Source organism: Astatotilapia calliptera, chromosome 5, assembly GCF_964374335.1.
Source record: "Astatotilapia calliptera chromosome 5, fAstCal68.1, whole genome shotgun sequence".
Classification (NCBI taxonomy): Eukaryota; Metazoa; Chordata; class Actinopteri; order Cichliformes; family Cichlidae; genus Astatotilapia; species Astatotilapia calliptera.
Genome location: NC_137426.1, coordinates 18,609,711 through 18,626,747, shown reverse-complemented (window position 1 = coordinate 18,626,747; position 17,037 = coordinate 18,609,711). Strand labels below are relative to the sequence as shown.

The 17,037-nt window shown below is 40.5% G+C and overlaps 1 protein-coding gene across 2 annotated transcripts in view; it reads left to right on the top strand.

The window, feature by feature from the left end:
* poc1a (POC1 centriolar protein A) overlaps positions 1–16,337 on the top strand; it is a 56,627-nt gene extending 40,290 nt beyond the window's left edge. For both annotated transcript variants that reach the window (XM_026167735.2, XM_080301246.1), the window contains exon 11: positions 15,402–16,337. In XM_026167735.2, coding sequence (XP_026023520.1) covers positions 15,402–15,512 — 111 coding nt within the window. In that variant the 3' untranslated portion in view covers positions 15,513–16,337. The remainder of the gene's footprint in view (positions 1–15,401) is intronic.
* The last annotated feature ends 700 nt before the right edge of the window (positions 16,338–17,037 follow it).

Sequence of the window (17,037 nt, the reverse complement as noted above, 5' to 3'; positions counted from 1 at the left end):
ATTTAGCTACTGCCACCCATCCTCTGGAGATTCGACTGACAAGGCAACATTACTTATTTCGGCACTATAGTCCTACTCCGTTATAAATCTTTTTTCGAGCACTGTTTTTCACCATTACATTTCTTTGTAACTATAATACTTGAGGAGACCGGGAGGAAAGATGATGAATAATTCAGCATTAAACTGAATCTTCCAAAGGCTCAGAGTCTGCTGTGTTAGCTGCTTTTCTCTTGTCTGCCCCCTCCCATTTCTCAGCTGCCATAACGCTTTCTCTCTCCTCTCTTCGCTCTTAATTTATTTTTTTAAATTTTTATCTGTGCTGAAATCAGGTCACATTTACATATAATGTGCCATATTTTCCACCTCCTTTTAAAATCAGACAGTCTAAATAACAAGTAAATAGACAGATGAAATGGATAAAGAAAAGGATCAGTATGAAAAAGTCAATTAAAGCCTGCAGTTGGCTTTCAGATATTTGGAAAATTAAATTTATTTGGAAACAGCCTATAACAGCCCTTTTCTTGTATCTCCAGGAAGATTTTTTAATACACTGGCTTTACATTAGGATACATTATTTCATGGCTATCATGTTAACTGTTCTCTTCTTTGTATGACATTTTTCTTTCTCTGCTTATTCTACGTGTTTGTCCATCGAGTTCAGCTTCATAGTAAAATATGACATAGTCAGTCTGTTTGTTTGTGTTTATGGAAGTGAATTCTACTGTTTTTATTTTTCCTGACAGTCGGCACAAATTTCTAAGTAATGTAAGGAAGTAAGTATAGTTTGTATCTGTGGGAGGTTTGTTGTCCAGACAGTGTATCGCTATGGCAACCAAGAAAACAGAGCTTTAAAAGAAGAAGTACTTTAGACCAAACGATGAGCTTTTTCTAAATCTAAGTTGTTTGCACTAACCAAATCTTTCCGTGTGATTTGTTGTGATTTAATAACATATTAAAAAAATAATACAAATGATTTATGAAAATCGGTGACATGTCTGAGTTGTACTTGGATCTCTGGTGTGAGTAGCAAAAGTGATTCACTGCACCACCAACCCCCGCCCCGCCCTCCAACACATGGAACATATGGACTTTTTTAAGTAAGTAAGAAAAGTTAAAAAAAAAAAAATTTGTGTCTGTGAACATGAAAGTGTTCATATGAGACTGGAGAGAGATCATGTTCAGGAACAGAAAAATAATGTGTGTCCAGAAACCGATATAAGATGGTTAAAATCTATTGACAGTCTCAGTTTTAGTTTTTACTCTTCGTTAACTAACCTTATTCTATTTCTTTTTACATTTTCTTAGTTTTTGATCAGTGTTGTGTTTGTACATTTACGGCCACATGACCATGAGCACAGAATTGATGTTAAAGACGCTAAACTGAAGCTCTAAGGAATATTAGGAGAATGTGAAAGGAACATGTTAATGGACTGTAAATTCCCTGAGAGCACTTTCTCACAATATTTTTAATCAGTTTCTGTGAAGAATGGCCTCTCGAACATAAACCGCTGTTCTCTAAGGAAACCTTTATTTTTCTCTTTCTGAGGAATTTAAATTCTTTCCAGTATTTTTGATAATGAGGAACTTGAAGAAATCTGATTTATAAGATGAAAATTATGCCATGTCGCTGAGAGCTGCTCATGACAGGCTCGATTTACTACCTCGAGTATCTCAGGGAAATAATCAAATGAATTTAAACTGATTTTAAGAGAGAACAGATGTACACTTGTAAAGGTTAAACTGGGTTTGGGATAAGGAATGGCTGTATTCATGTTTTGCAGTCTGTTAACAACAATATTGTGTCAGTATACAGGCCAGTATTTGCTTTTTGGTACCAGTAATTTAGTGTCGTATTAATAAACTTGTATTTGTTAAAATCTTAAATATACTATTTTATTTTTTTAGCTGACTCTTTGCCTAAAAAAATGTTAAAAGTATTAGCATATGTTGTATTGCTCTGAACCTTATCCCTTAGATTCTGGACTCCTACATTTAAAAAAAAGTTCATGTTAAGCCATCAGTTTACTCTGAGAGATGGTTAGAGGGGCCGTCAACACCGATGTCCGAAGGCAATATGCTTTGGGGTTGTGCTTTCATCCCTTCATCCCTTCATCTCTTCATCTATTTCAGTCCTGTCCATCACCCTGATATGTCAGGAACACCTGGCAGGATCTTCTTTGGTGGAAGAAGTTTTGGCAGGAATGTGGACTTATACTCAGAGATGAACTTTTTTTGAATTTTAAGGTCAAAGATCAAGGGCGCTAAGACTTACATAACACATTTTTGACCATAAGTCAAGAAGTCATACTTTGCTTATAAGGAACAAATGCGTGTTAGGATTAAAAACAACTAGCAGTTGATGGACACGTAAAATAGTCAGGCTGTAGTTTCATATATATAGGTGTACCACGCCTCTTGCCCTCAGACAACTGAGATAGGCTCCAGCTCCACTCCTGCCATGACTCTGAACTGGATAAGCAGAAGAAAATGGATGGATGATGATTTTGTTTTTGTTTTTTTCAAAGAAACTGTGAATTATATGTCACTGAATGTAATTCAGGATTCTGCAGGTCAGTGTGAATGGGCTGTTTCTTATGTAGCACTTTTCTCCTCTACTGGAGCACTCAGAGTGCTTTATACAGCATGCCTCATGCACATCCATTCAGGTAATTTTTTCTGTGTCTAAGTGCTTCCTATCTAACATTCACACTCCAATGAACGCATCTCAGAAAAACTTTGAGTTCAGTGTTTTGCACTCTCCAAGACTGGAGCAGCCAGGCGTCGAACCACCAACCTCCAATTAGTAGATGACCCACACTACCACCTGACCTACAGCCAAATTAATCCTTTCATTTAGTGATAATAAGTAGCAAAACACGTGTCTCATAACATGATTTACAGACAGATGTTTAAAGTCTCATGTCCTCCTGCTTTTTACATAGAGTTAAAGTTTGCCATGTCTCTTAAACAAAAAATCCTTTGCCTACTCTTTGAGCTTTATGCTGTCTTACAAACATTAGTCTTACCTGGTGGGCTATTTGGTGGCTTTCTGCCAACAAAATGGTTTAGATGAGGATATGTATACACACCCCACACCTGCTGATTATTAGTGTGATTTGATTTTCTTTTTATCCCCATCATTTAGCTTTTGTGGGCTATTGTTCCTTTCTTTAAACTTTGTAGTTTCTACTTTAATGTATGTTTTTCCTGTTCTTTTCATGTGGTCGTGGTGTATTTAATAACCTCATTTAGAGGAAAGAATCAACTTTTCCACCTTGAACCAGCACTAGTTTGCCTTCTTTTGACTTTCAGACTCTTCTAGCACAGGTCATAACAAACCTGAAAGACTTTGTAAAAGATCCCAGTAATGCTCAGGGCACTGGAGAACATAATGTGTTCTGGAAAGGAAAGAAAAACAGCTCTTTCTATTTTTAGGAGCATAAAGATTTGGTTTCCACTCCACATGAAAACTAGATGCCTGTATTATGTTGCCGCTGCCTGGGGACACGTGCAAAAATCACACACAGAGAGACACCAATAGCTGGCTTGGCTGAGAAACAGGGAGCCATATCAGGTTAGGGTAGTATTGATCTGGAAAGGGGAGGCAGGTTGACGGAAGGAGAGAAAGCAGAAATGCAACATCTCACACGACGCATGAAATAGCAGGAGATTTTATCTAGTTTGACTACCCAAAAGAAAACATTACTCGCCCACTCAGTGTTGAACTCAGTGCCTCGTGATGTGTATCTTAGACTATCAGAGACTAAGCGTTTTAATAGTCTTTGTCAGTTCCTGCATCAACATGTTTTTGTTTATTCATATTGTAGCTCTGTGGAGTCAGCAGAGGAGTGATGAGATTAAAATGGGAGTTCTGTAACGTGTAGGAACTTCTCTGAGCTAAAGTCGTTTGGTTCATAATAGAAAGACAAAGTTTTGAGTTGTTTTAGAACTGGGAAAACCTGCACAGCCTCTTTTAAAAAAACAGCCTCGCATTGGTGCTTATTTATTATTTCTCTTTTATAGTGGGCTTTAGGAAGCACCATAAAAGAGGCGAGGTTCAGAGGCAAGTTAAAGAGCAAGTCAGCTCAAACATCTGCATTAATTGCAGGACTGAACCTCTAAAAAAATAAAAATCGGAAAAATTTGACAAAAAAAGAGTGCCTCTGAGTTTCTATCGTGGACACAGTTTAAACTTAAAGTTTGGATGGTCAACCCCACTAACGTGTTCAGGTTGTTCATAAAGGAGGAGGATGAGTTTGTAATGAGCTACCATAGTTAGCAGGACTGGGGCTAGTCTGGACAAGGCACCATGACTTCAGCTCTTTATTTAACACCCACATAGATGTGGGGAGCCTGCATGAAATACCTTCCACTCGTCACACCGTTGCATGAAAATGGAGTTAGTGTTTTGGTTTCACAGGTATTTGCTCAACCACTGAAACACCTGTTCTCCACATGCCAAAATGAAGTAGATTAAGTCATCTGCAGTCATCTCGAGTCTCTCTTGTTCTCACCCGCTCACATCCTTTCTTTATCCTACATCATCTAGGTCTTGCGATGATAAGACTGAAAAGACAGGTGATGAATTTTAAAAAATGTTTTCTTATCCAGCAACACATGTCATTTAGTCACATATTTTTAAGCAATATCGTAATTGTAGCAAATGATAGAGTGAAAGACTGTGCAAAAGTGTTGAGCAGTGTTGAGGAGTAACGGAGTACATGTACCAGCCTTACGTATTTAAAATACAAAATAGGAGTAGCTGTATTCTGTTACAGTTACAGTTTAAAAAGGTGGTGTTCAGAATACAGTAACTTTGTTGAAATAAATGGATTACACTGCAATTTTTTCCTGTTTCATATATCAGGCTATGCCCTCTCTATTTTTGGTAATTCCACGCCGGTGGAAACCCAAACAAAACACGCATTGAGGCTCTAAAGCCTGTGTCTCAATCTCGTGGCCTATATCACCCCTACTTGCAGCCCGCATAATGACGTGACGAAATTATTGTTCAAAAAATTATTTAATATGAAGGCAGTGTAGCCCAGTTGTAAGTAAGCTATTAAGACTCAACTGTACACTTTTTTCGTGTTTTTCTCTGAAACGATAAGTTCCATTGGAGCAGCCTTTCAAAGCCTCTCTCTGTCTCTCGCAGGCAAAGTTGACCCAGACAACAAAGTAAAGCTAGTTTTCAGTTACGAGCCTGACACGGGACCTGACATATTAGCCAGACGTCCATTTACTACGGTTCGGAGCCGCGGACCTGTTTTATATGCGTGCAGAATAGTTTTGTACACGAGATCGCTGCTAAAAGTGCAGCCTTACCTAATGTCCACCCTATTGCTCATTTTGCATTAAGATTTAAAAATCTAGTTGTTATTGGTATGGCGAGTAACCTTCAGTAATAGTAATAAATCACACAGCAATAGTACATTCATGCAGTTGTAAAAAGCTTGATAAAATATTGTAATCCAGAATTCAATTCAATTTTATTTATATAGCGCCAAATCACAACAAAAGTCGCCTCAAGGCCAGAGTATTCAGAATATGTTACTCTCATTGAATAACGTAACGGAATACGTTACAAAATATATTTTGTGGCATGTAATCTGTAGTGGAATACATTTTAAAAGTAACCTTCCCAAAACTGGTCTTGAGCCATCCCTCATTTCTCTGTATAGGAAATAGATGAAGCAATTCATCGACATATGTGAGCTTTCTGGTTATTTCTTTATGTACGCTTCGGGAATAGCTCCCCAGGCTTCTTGAAGGACATTCAGAGCTCTTCTTTGGATGTTGGCTGCCTTTTCTTCTGTTCTCTGTCAACATGATCCCACACTGCTTCAATAACTCTGGGGAAGGCCAATCCATGACTGATAGTGTGTCATTGTGTATTTTTCTATCCAGGCATGCTTTTACTGCGTTGACAGTGTGATCATTGTCATGCTGAAAAATAAGGCCACTGCCAAGGTGTTTCCAGATGATATCTCATGGTGGCTCAATATCTGGCTGTACTTTTTCTTCGGCTTTCACAATTCCATCAATTCTGAAAAACATCCCCAGCAACACTGGCTCAAATGCAGCCCCAAGACATGACAGAGCCTCCACTGTGTTTTAAAGAAAGCGTGAGACGCTCACTGTTTTAACTCTCTCCTGAGCTCTATTCACTTGGCATACCTCAGTCCTTTTTCCCCCAATGGAACAAGTTCTGTGTTTTTGCAACAGGCTGCTAGTAACAAAAAGTGTCTTTGGTTCTGAACCAAACTGGTTCCCTGTCTATGTGTAGACGCAACACTGGTTCATCCCTTACATTGGGTGCCGTTTCATGCTGGAATGATTCATAGGTCAGTGTTTAGTGTCTTAAAACACAAACAAAAAACAACATTCCTCTAAAAATGGTCAAGTGCGAGAACTGGACTGAAAATGAGTGAAAAACCATTCAAAGTTCAAAGGAAAAACTTTGGAAAGCCTGAGCCAAAAAACTTGGAGAACTGTTGCTCAAGACCACTTTAAAAAGAATATAAGTCCATCTCTTTAGAAGCAAAATATGAAAAACAAGGGGAAGCTCAAGAGTTTTGTACAGTAGTGTGTTAAATCTTTGCTCATGTCTTTAATTGTGCCTGTTCATTTATCCATGTGCGTGTCACATCTCATCCACTGCTGGTTACATTTTGCTAAATATTGTGAGTGACTCATCTCTGTGCTGCTTTTTAGTAATTTCAAAATTGCCCTCACTGGCACAAATCACAGCATACCGTACAATTACAGGTCGAGACATGCTGACATACTTACATGCTCTTACTGGCCCAAACCTAGAGTGCCTAATCTGTCTGGGGATGTTGTGTTTACTGTTTGATTGTTTCTGCCCTCAACCAAATTCTGTTGCCAAGCCCTTCCATCCAGATTTGCTTAGTCGCTGTGATTATGTTTGTCACCAGGCAACATTAGCTCAGTAAAACAGTTATGTAAGAGATGCAGGATTGCCACTTAACTGTTTACAGAAGACTCATTCAGAATTACTGTCATTTTTTTCGTGATTTGAAAAAAAGAAGCTATGTTGTAGCATTTAGCTCAGATGTCTTTCCAAAAAGATTTTTAAATGCTGCTTACTTTCTATAAGACAGTTGGAGTAGAAAAGGTGCTCTGCCTGCTTTTTTTCATCGTCTTATCTTTTGTAAAATAAGCAAACAGCCAAGGAGATCTCAATGAATCATATTTAGACTCATATCCTTGTTTATTACACCTCATAGTTAGAATTACAAGCCAAGGGCTGTTTGTCTGTGTAGCGCTTTTCCAACATAGAGGACATTCACAGTGCTTGGCAAACCGCAAAGAGAAACCGAAAAGAATTAAACAAATCTAGACTTTAAAACAAAAACTATATATGTTTTCAGTGCATTCACAGCTGATTTGAATGAATGAAAGGCACTTGAATGCCAGAGTAAACTGGAGATTGGGTAAGGCTACTTTGCCACATGATTTTGAAGGTAGTTTATGTCTTATTTTTTTGATTCCTGAGACTTTTTGCCTTTAAAAAAGACCTGTGTTTAATTATCCATTAAATGACATTTATTACAGTTTTGTAACAAGGTTTTTATGCTTGCAGGGGAAGATAAAAAACACAGTGTATGGCTGCTTTACCACTGGTTGGAGAACTGGGTTTTGTTTTTGTTGTAGCATTAGCGCAGTGAGCTGCACTCTGTGCTCCACCTGTGTTTGAACTCTCCTTCATACATAATCCATTTTAGCTCAGAAAGTCATTGAGATAAAGCACAGTGGGTGAAAAGTTCATCCAGTTGCATTACTGTAATAACCAGGATTCAAAGCCTTCCTGTATCCAGTAGGGTTGTGTAAGGTGTGTGTTAGGTGTGTGTAAGAGCTAACTAGGTTTTGTCTTTTAGTACATTTGAGAACCTTCTGTATGACTACACAGGTCTGACGGTCTCTAGGGAAAGCTAAAACCATGACAAAATACTGGGTTATCCAGCATTTCCCAAGTATATGGAATCATGTTTTCACCCAATTCTGTATTTAACTCTTTTCCTTCTTGGAGATGCACAAACATGGAGCAGGCTTTTGTGCTGAGTTTTGTCAGAGTTAAGTTTAAGCCCTGCAGATATTAATGTAGAAATTAAGCGAATGTATCATAATTGTACTGTACATTGTTATAAAAGTACACATGTATTGCAATACACTTATGTATATCATTTTTTTTTTTTTTAATACTTTCTCTTTATTGATTTTCAACTTATTTTACATACAGAACTAAAGAGGGCAGGGGGAACCAACACAGTCACACATGTTCGCATATTCCAAAATACACAACGCCTTGTTTTACTTACACATATTACATATTACACAGGTGCATGTTCCATTCAAACAAATTCGCAGCTGTCCCTCTGCATCACAGAGGTATCAGTTTCTAGCCTCTTGACATAATGATCCCATCGTTCCCAAAGTCTCTCTCCTTTCTCCTTCTGTAGCCGCAGTGAGAGGGTAATCAGTTCCATATGATGAATTGCGTTAATAATGTCTATGACCAGCTTCCGCGTGGGGGGGCTTGTCTGTAACCAACACCTAGTAATTGCCTTTTTGCATGCAACCATAATTATTTTCAGTAAGTATAAGTCTCTGTTATTTATATCCTCAGGGATATTCCCAAGGTACATGGTACTAAAGGAGAAGTCCAGTATTACTTCCAGCACATCCATCACCATTTGTTTAATCTCCTCCCAAAAGGTCTTCAGTTTAGGGCATGACCAGAAGACATGGAAGCAACCTGCAGCGACCTCCCCGCACTCCCTCCAGCATGAAGCGCCTGAACCACTTATTTTGGATTTCTGCTTTGGTGTGATGAAGAATCTAATTAAATTCTTCCATCCAAAATCTCGCCATGTTAAAGAATTTGTGGTAGACAACACATTCTTCCACATCCGCAACCAATCTTCCTCTGAGATAGTTATACCTGCTTCTTTTTCCCATCGATGACTGACATATCTTGTTGAGGTCTTTTTCATGGCTGTAAAACTTCTGTATATCTTGCCTATAGTACCTCTTATAATGTTCTCACCATAAGCATCCATAAATATTTGGATCACCCCACTAGCATCTGCGTCAAGCATTCTAATTTCCTTCCGGAAGAAGCTCCGAACCTGCAGGTAACGATAAAAATCTTCCCTGCCGATCTCGTAAATCTGACACATGTCCTCAAATTTGATCAGCTCCCCATGCTTAACTATCTTACAGATCGCAGTGATTCCATGCCTGGACCACTCCCTGAATTTATGGTCTAACAATGCTGGAAGGAAGCGTGGGAGATACGCTGGCCATCCCAGCAACCCTATTTCCCTATTAAGACCAAAAATTTTAATCACATCTGCCCATTTTTTCAGGGAAAAACTTACACATAAATTTTGCATCTGATATGCCTGTGGCAAACTCTCAAGAGACCCCAGAACAGACTGTATTGGGAAATCCATCAAGGAAAGCTCAATGTGCTTCCATTTTGCCTCAAACTTAGAGTTACACCAGCACACTAGAGGTCTGATCTGGGCTGCCAGATAGTAATCCTCAAAGCACGGTAGAGCCATGCCCCCCCGCTCACCAGGCAGCTGCATTGTTGCATATTTCACTCTCGGCCTTTTATTTCCCCATATGAATCTTGAGCAATGCATATCCCATTCCCTAAATTGTTTTGCTGGAACCTCAACTGGAAGTGCTGCAAACAAATATAGCAGCTTTGGGAGGATATTTATCTTTATCGCTCTAACTCTGCTGCCCAGATCGAGGGGGAGCAGGCCCCACCTCTCCAGATCTTCATATATCTTCTTGTTCACCCGATTATAATTAACTTCATATAACAATGCAGGGTCTTTTGTCAGCAGGATCCCCAAATACTCCATTTGAGATTGATGCCATCCGAATCTATATCTTGCTACCAATTGTCTTGAGGGGTTAAAGGAGAATGCCAAGATTTGAGTTTTTTGAATGTTCAGTCTATAACCAGACAGTCTGCCATATTCTTCCAGTATTTCCATAAGCAGAGGAATTCCCTCTTCCGGGTTTCCTAGCGCTACCAGCACATCGTCTGCATACAAGCAAATTTTATTTTCCACATTCCCCGTTGTAACCCCCTCCAATCGCGTATCTTCCCTGATACATTGAGCCAACGGCTCAATGAAAAGGTTAAAGAGCAATGGGCTCAACGGGCAGCCCTGCCTGCAGCCACGTCGTAGCGTTATCCGATTTGAGAGGCTTCCATTAACTTTGATCCTCGCTGTTGGAGACAAATAAATCATTCTTATACACTGAATAAACCTGTCACATAGCCCAAATCTCTTCAACACATGAAACAGAAATTCCCACCCGACTGTATCGTATGCCTTTTCCGCATCAAGCCCAATGAGAACTGTTCCAGTTTTCCCTTTAAGTATCCGGTCAATAATATGAATGGCCCTTCTGATATTATCGTGTGTTTGTCTGTTACCTATGAAGCCTGTTTGATCCTCCTCTATCAGCGTGGGCATCAATGTACTCAGCCTCCTAGCCAAAATCGCGGCAAATAGTTTATAGTCTATATTTAACACGCTAATAGGTCTATAACCTCTGGGGTCAGTTTTATCCTTCCCTGCTTTTGGTATGACAGAGATATACGCCTCCCGCCACGATGGTGGGAGCGCCCCCCCACTCAGAGAGTAATTAAAAGAGGCCTTTAGTAGCGGGATTAAGGGTTCCCTCATCTGCCTATACCACTCTGGTGGAAATCCATCACATCCTGGGGCTTTAAAAGTCTTGAGTTTTGAGATCCCAATGTTAATCTCTTCTGCTGATATTTCTCTGACGAGTTTTTCATTCTGCTGCTTACCTATAAACGGTAGATCTAGGCTGGATAAGAAATTCTGAATCTTATGCTCATCTGCTTTGTCCGGTTGTGTGTATAGCTCAGTGTAATATTCTTCAAATGCTCTCTGAATTTCTTCAAGTTTATTAGTTATCTTATTTGTTCTTAAATTTCGAACTTTATGAATAGTGTTCTCCTGTTGTTGCCTCCTGAGTCTCCATGATAATAGCCTAGCAGCTTTGGGTCCTGCCTCATACCACCGTTGTCTATTATATTTTAATTTTTTTTCAAGTTCCTCACTTAAAATTTTGTGGATCTCTTGTTTAACCAGCCTCATCTGCTCCAATACCTGGGGGCACCTTGTAACAGTGTGCAATTGTTCCAATTTTCCTAAATTTTCCTGCAAATCTGACAGCTTTTTTGCTCTGACCTTCTTTAGGACTGCACATTTTGCAATAATTTTACCCCTAAGGTATGCCTTAGCCGCATCCCATAAAATCGTAGGATTAACTGTTCCATTGTCATTGAGTTCTAAATATGTTTTTAACTCCTGTCCCATTTCTCTTTTAAACAAGTCATTATTTAACAGACCTGTGTTAAGCCTCCATAAGGTGTTTTTGGGGCTAGCTTTAAACCCAATCTTCATAGTTAGTCCCGAATGATCAGATAAATCTCTTTGTCCTATTATACAATCCTTCACTCTGTGGAGATCTTTACTAAAAGTAAAGAAATAATCAATCCTCGAGTACATATCATGTCTCGCTGAATAAAATGTAAATTTGCGTTCATGTTTGTGTAAATATCTCCATATATCTATAAGCCCCAACTCAGACAACATTGTTTTTACTTGTTTCTCTAATTTAGTTCCCCTCCGGTCTCGGTTAGTTGTATCCCATTTTGGATGGAGAAGTAAATTAAAATCTCCTGCACATATACATGTACCAACACTTTCTGCGGCGATAAGACTGAATATCTCCTTAAAGAACCCTGTACTACTACCAGGGGGTGCATATATATTACACAGCGTGACGTCTTCCTGTTCCATCTTCCCTTTCACCAACACAAATCTTCCCTCTTTATCTTTATGTTCTCCAGTAAACTCAAAACCAACCTTGTTCGGTATCAGAATGGCCACTCCTCTTTTTTTGCCAGATCTATGTGAGGCATAATAGATATTTTTGAATCCCATTCTCTTCCACTTCTCATGTTCTTCCTTTGAGAGATGCGTTTCTTGTAGAAATGCAATATCAATTTTTTCCCTTTTTAGCTTTGAAACTATCTTACTCCTCTTAATGGGATTCTTTATACCATTTACATTCAAAGACAATACCTTATAATACTGCATATGTTCTATATATTTCCAACTTATTTTCCTGCACCAACATGCCAATACTCCCAGCCCTCAGAACACATAATAAACACACATGAACAAAGACAGAACTTGTCTTAACCAAATAAACCAGGTCTTCCATAAGAGAGGTTTTTTCTCTCCTCTCAGTCTGGGGGAAATGCCACAGTGTGGGGCCCCTCTCGTTTCCTATTTTAAAAGAAAAAGGGAAACTAAAAAACAAAAACAAAAAACACGTGAGTCACCTGCATCGGCCCCTCACCACTCTATGATCAAAGGGATATCGACGTGCCATATTCCATCACGGCCAGGGGAGGAGGCCATCCAACCATATATCCCCCTGTATTGATCAGCAGCCCGGCGCACCTGTTGTTCCGTTGGTCTTACGATCATCTTAACAGCGAAACGGGGCGGGTGGGGCGCAGGTGTTACTCCTCCGTACCGACGTCCTCCGTGCGCTGGAAAACCTTCAGCTTTTCCCGTACGCTCCCGCGTAGATCAGCTGTATCCCCGGCGCGTCGCGGCCCAACCACGCTCGTCGGTAGGATACTGCTGATCATCTCCGCCGTAACGCCTTTGGGCTTTCTTGTGGCCACCGGTCCCACCGTGTATCCGCGTCTTCTTAGATCCGCCGCAGCTTCCTCCGCGTTATTGTATAGGACCATTCCCGAGTCAAAATGAACCCGCATTTTAGCAAGCGGGGTCTGGAACCGGATGGCGTTTTCTTTAAGTACTTTTTTAACCGGGCCATACTCTTTTCTCTTCATTTGTATGTTTTCGGCATAGTCGTGATCAAAGAAAATCCGTTTCTCCTTTATATATACAGGCTTCTTCCATGCAGCGCGTAGGATTTGTTCTTTAATATTGAACTTTAAGAAGCGCACCACCGTTGATCGAGGGGGCGCCCCCGGCGGCGGCTGCACTCCCAGCGCCCGGTGAGCTCTCTCTATCCCCAGGCTCTTCTCGCTGCCCAAGTCCACACCGTCCCCCAACTCCGATATCATCATGCTTTCCACATACCTTAGCATGGAGGTGCCTTCTATGTTCTCAGGGATGCCATATATCCGTATGTTATTACGGCGTGAGCGCCCCTCCAAATCCGTAACCTTCTCTTGGAGCTGCCTCTGGTTATCCAGCAGCTGAACAATGGCATCCCTCACTCCAATGTCCCATTTCTCCTTCCCTACCATGTTTCTTTCCATTTCTTCCAGACGTTTCCCCACCTCCTCGATCCTGCTTGTGGCGGCGGTAACCTGTTGATTTATCTCGTGTGTTAACTCGCTCATTTGGGCTTTCATGTCCTCTTTCAAACTTGTTCTCACGAGCGATAGCTCCTTCTTCATCTCTGCCTTAAGGTCTTGCATGCCCTCCGCCACTACTTCACTCACCACTTGTCTGAGGGGGCCTAGCGCTGATGTTGCGGCCTCCGCCGCCATCTTCTCGCCCTCTTGCTCGGAGCGTGTTTCATATGTCTTACTCTCAAGTCGCGTTTCTAAGCTTCGGCCTGGGGCTCGTCCCTTCTTATTTTTATCTCCGCTCATTATTCTTAAAGGGGAAGTCGCTTTTAATGAATTATATTCTTGAATTGCGGATTATTTTAGCTATCGATGCAGGAGCTCCTGTTTATGCTGCTACTCTCGCCACCATGACACCGGAAGTCCCACTTATGTATATCTGAACAAACAATTTTAGAAATGTAAAAGTGACCTCACATATATTTTGCGAAGCTATGAAGAAAAGACAACAGTGCACTGAAAAATCACACTGACACACACACACACACACACACACACACACACACACACACACACACACACACACACACACACAGAGAGAACAGCAAAGACATCAGCTATTGATCTTTAGTTTCTTTCAGTTCTGTGTTGAGTACAGTCAGATCTCTTCAGGCAATGTTGCTGCTTTAAGCCTGTTTGTTGTACACTGACTGTGTGTCTGTACTTTAGAAAAGCTGCCTGTGTACCCACAGGGTTTCCAAATTTGTCATCCTTACTCTTCAGCCAAGTTTTCAGGTGGATTTTAGATGATCAAATCGATTTTACAGCTGATTGAACTTCTTTCCGGCAATGCTGCCAAACAGGAAATGAGGTCATATCTTAGCAACTGTGTCATTTATTTTGACACCAAACCAAATAATTAGATTATACCAAAAAAAAAAAAGTAATTTGACCACTGGGAGGTGCTACAATAAGCAAAAACATGTTTGTTCTTTCAGTCCACAAAGTCACGCTTTTAACATGACCAGATTAAGTTGCCATGGCGACTGAGCCCTGCTGAATCACTTGGACCCCTCTTTGGTGCATGCAGCTATGTTACACTTGAGAATTTTTAGAACAGGTTCAGTAACATCAGTGGCCACTGATGAGATAAAAATGCCGGTTTCCTTCGAATATTTTGTTGTTTCACTCTTGCCTGATCATGTAGACGAGCAGACTTGCTGTTTCATAACTCCCCCGAGGGTCTTTTATCCATATTTTTTGTTGGTTTTTTGGAATTGCAGTTTTGAGGCTGTTACTGACTGCTGTTGGAAGTTGGGGTTTTTTGTCATATAAAAACTTTTAAAAAGTAGAATTAAGCGTTTCATCATTTATATCAGAAGCCGATATGAAGTTCATAATGTCTAATGTGAGTTCTCACATTAACACAAAACCTCCGACATTGTCAGTCGCACCCATGCTGAGCAGTGTCTTCATTTTAATGGTGACACCTCTGGAAATTACACCTGGTGGCCCCTCTCATAAATGGGCTCGGATGACACTGCGCTCGAATGTACGGGAACAAATACGCCACAATTACTGCCACTGTTGGAGGGTGGTCAAAAGAAAAGTATGTCGCACTGTGATCTCACTGCCCACACATTCCCGTCCTGAATCGGAAAGCTAGTTTCTTGTACTCTCTGTGTGAGTAAGTGTGTTTATGCAACCGTGTGAGAGAGAGAACAAGAGAGAGTGCGTGCCAGACACAGAGACTGTAGTGTTTTCAGTTCGTGCAGCAGATTTTGCTACGATAATCAGCTGGATTGTTTTGCTCGCCCAACATCTGTCTCAAACACACACAAACACAACCATTATATAGTCATTACTGTCAGGCTGATGCTGTGCAGCCCTCTCTGACATGCTCTTTCTCTCTTATACATCTCCTTCCTCCTTTCTTTGTCTTGTTCCTATCCTCTCCTGTCTTCTCTTCTTCCTCCAGACGGTTTCGATCTTGGAGCAGCGGCTGACGCTGACGGAGGATAAGCTCAAGGAGTGTTTGGAGAACCAAATGGAAATCGGTCTACATCTCCAGAGAAGCGAGGAGGCTTAACGTTAGTGGTACCAGAGACACATTGATCTGTGTTGTTGGAGGGGGGAAGTGTGGTTGCATCAACACCATACACCGTTGCCATTTGATCACACTGAAAGCAAGGACTGAACCTTAAATGCACACTGAGCCTTCCCGCTGATGTACTGTGTCTGGCTGTGTTGAAAAGAGATATGAGAAGTGAAGGAGTTGAATATTAGAAAAGTTTCAGTACAGCAGTGCTGAGCATGCAGTCGCTTTCCTGCTGACAAAAAGACCCCACTTTACCGCTGTGACACACTGTGTGCGATTGAGCGTAATGGCTGCCTGTACAGGTGTTGACACTTGTGCACAGTGTGTATGTTTTTACCCAGTCTACATTGTGCAGGAGGCCATTAGCCACTGGGGGGGTTTTTTTCACCGAAAAGTGCATATTTGTGTAACCATCAGTCATATTTGTCATTTTTGAAAGGAAGGATGTGGCTCAATGATCCTGTTGCGTTAAGACAGTTACTCAAGACGTTTGTTCTCTGGTAACGTTTACAGAGCCCCCACAGTGCCTTTATTTAGTTTAAGGTGAGAGAATGTTTCCAGCTGACAAGCTTGAGGCCATTTTTATTACTATTTCTATTTTAATTACACAATGCATCTGGTGATAGGTTTTGTTTTTTGTTTTTTTTTACTGAAATTACCATTCTTTAGTGCCTCCAGCAAGTACTGAAAGATAACAGGTTGTTGATTTTCATGGTGACTATAAATGATGCCAGACCTCATATTTTATGTTAAAGTAATGCTGCTTTTTACATTGGTTCTTTTTGTTCTGTCAATAAAACTTTTATCCACTGAAAACAGACTTTTAATAAATGTTTTCACTTCTCAAGTGTGGCGTGAAAGCCAAAGTTAGGTGATGAAATATTTCTGGTTCCCTTTTCGTTATAATGAGTACCATTTTTATAGCTTTGTAGAAAAAAAATGTAACAGGCTATTACTAAGAGACTGGTCATTTTCTCGTTGGGAGAGCTAAAGTTACTGCCAGAGAAGTCATGACTTCCCTGTCTTTGTTGTGCTGAGCAGAAATGTGAGGATCATGAGCTGTGAGCGGTGTCATCCATTGCTCATGGCGAGTAATTTTCAACCCGTTCTTTACCACAGTTTGAGCGATGATTAATTTTTTTTAAAGTATGGGGGTGAATGCTCCTTCCCCGCTTGTGTCCAAAATTCTTCGGTTCCCCCCCGAGTATTTTATGTAACCTGAGCGCTGATGCTGGATCAGTATTTTTATTTTTAGATGCTTCATTGAAAATGTGCCCGAGGCTGCGCTTAGACGCACACTGTGATTTTTCAAAGAACAGATCCATGGTTTTTTTTGTTTTGTTTTTTGTGTGTGTGTTTTGGGTTTTTTTTTTTTAATTCAACAAACTGGAAATATGATTATATACAGTAATGAGTCATCTCGAGGTCGTTGTGGAGGACTCATGGCTGTGCCATTGAGAAGGGAAAATATTAATGCCTGTTTCTTTAAGACCCGGCTCGGGCTCTGCACTAATGG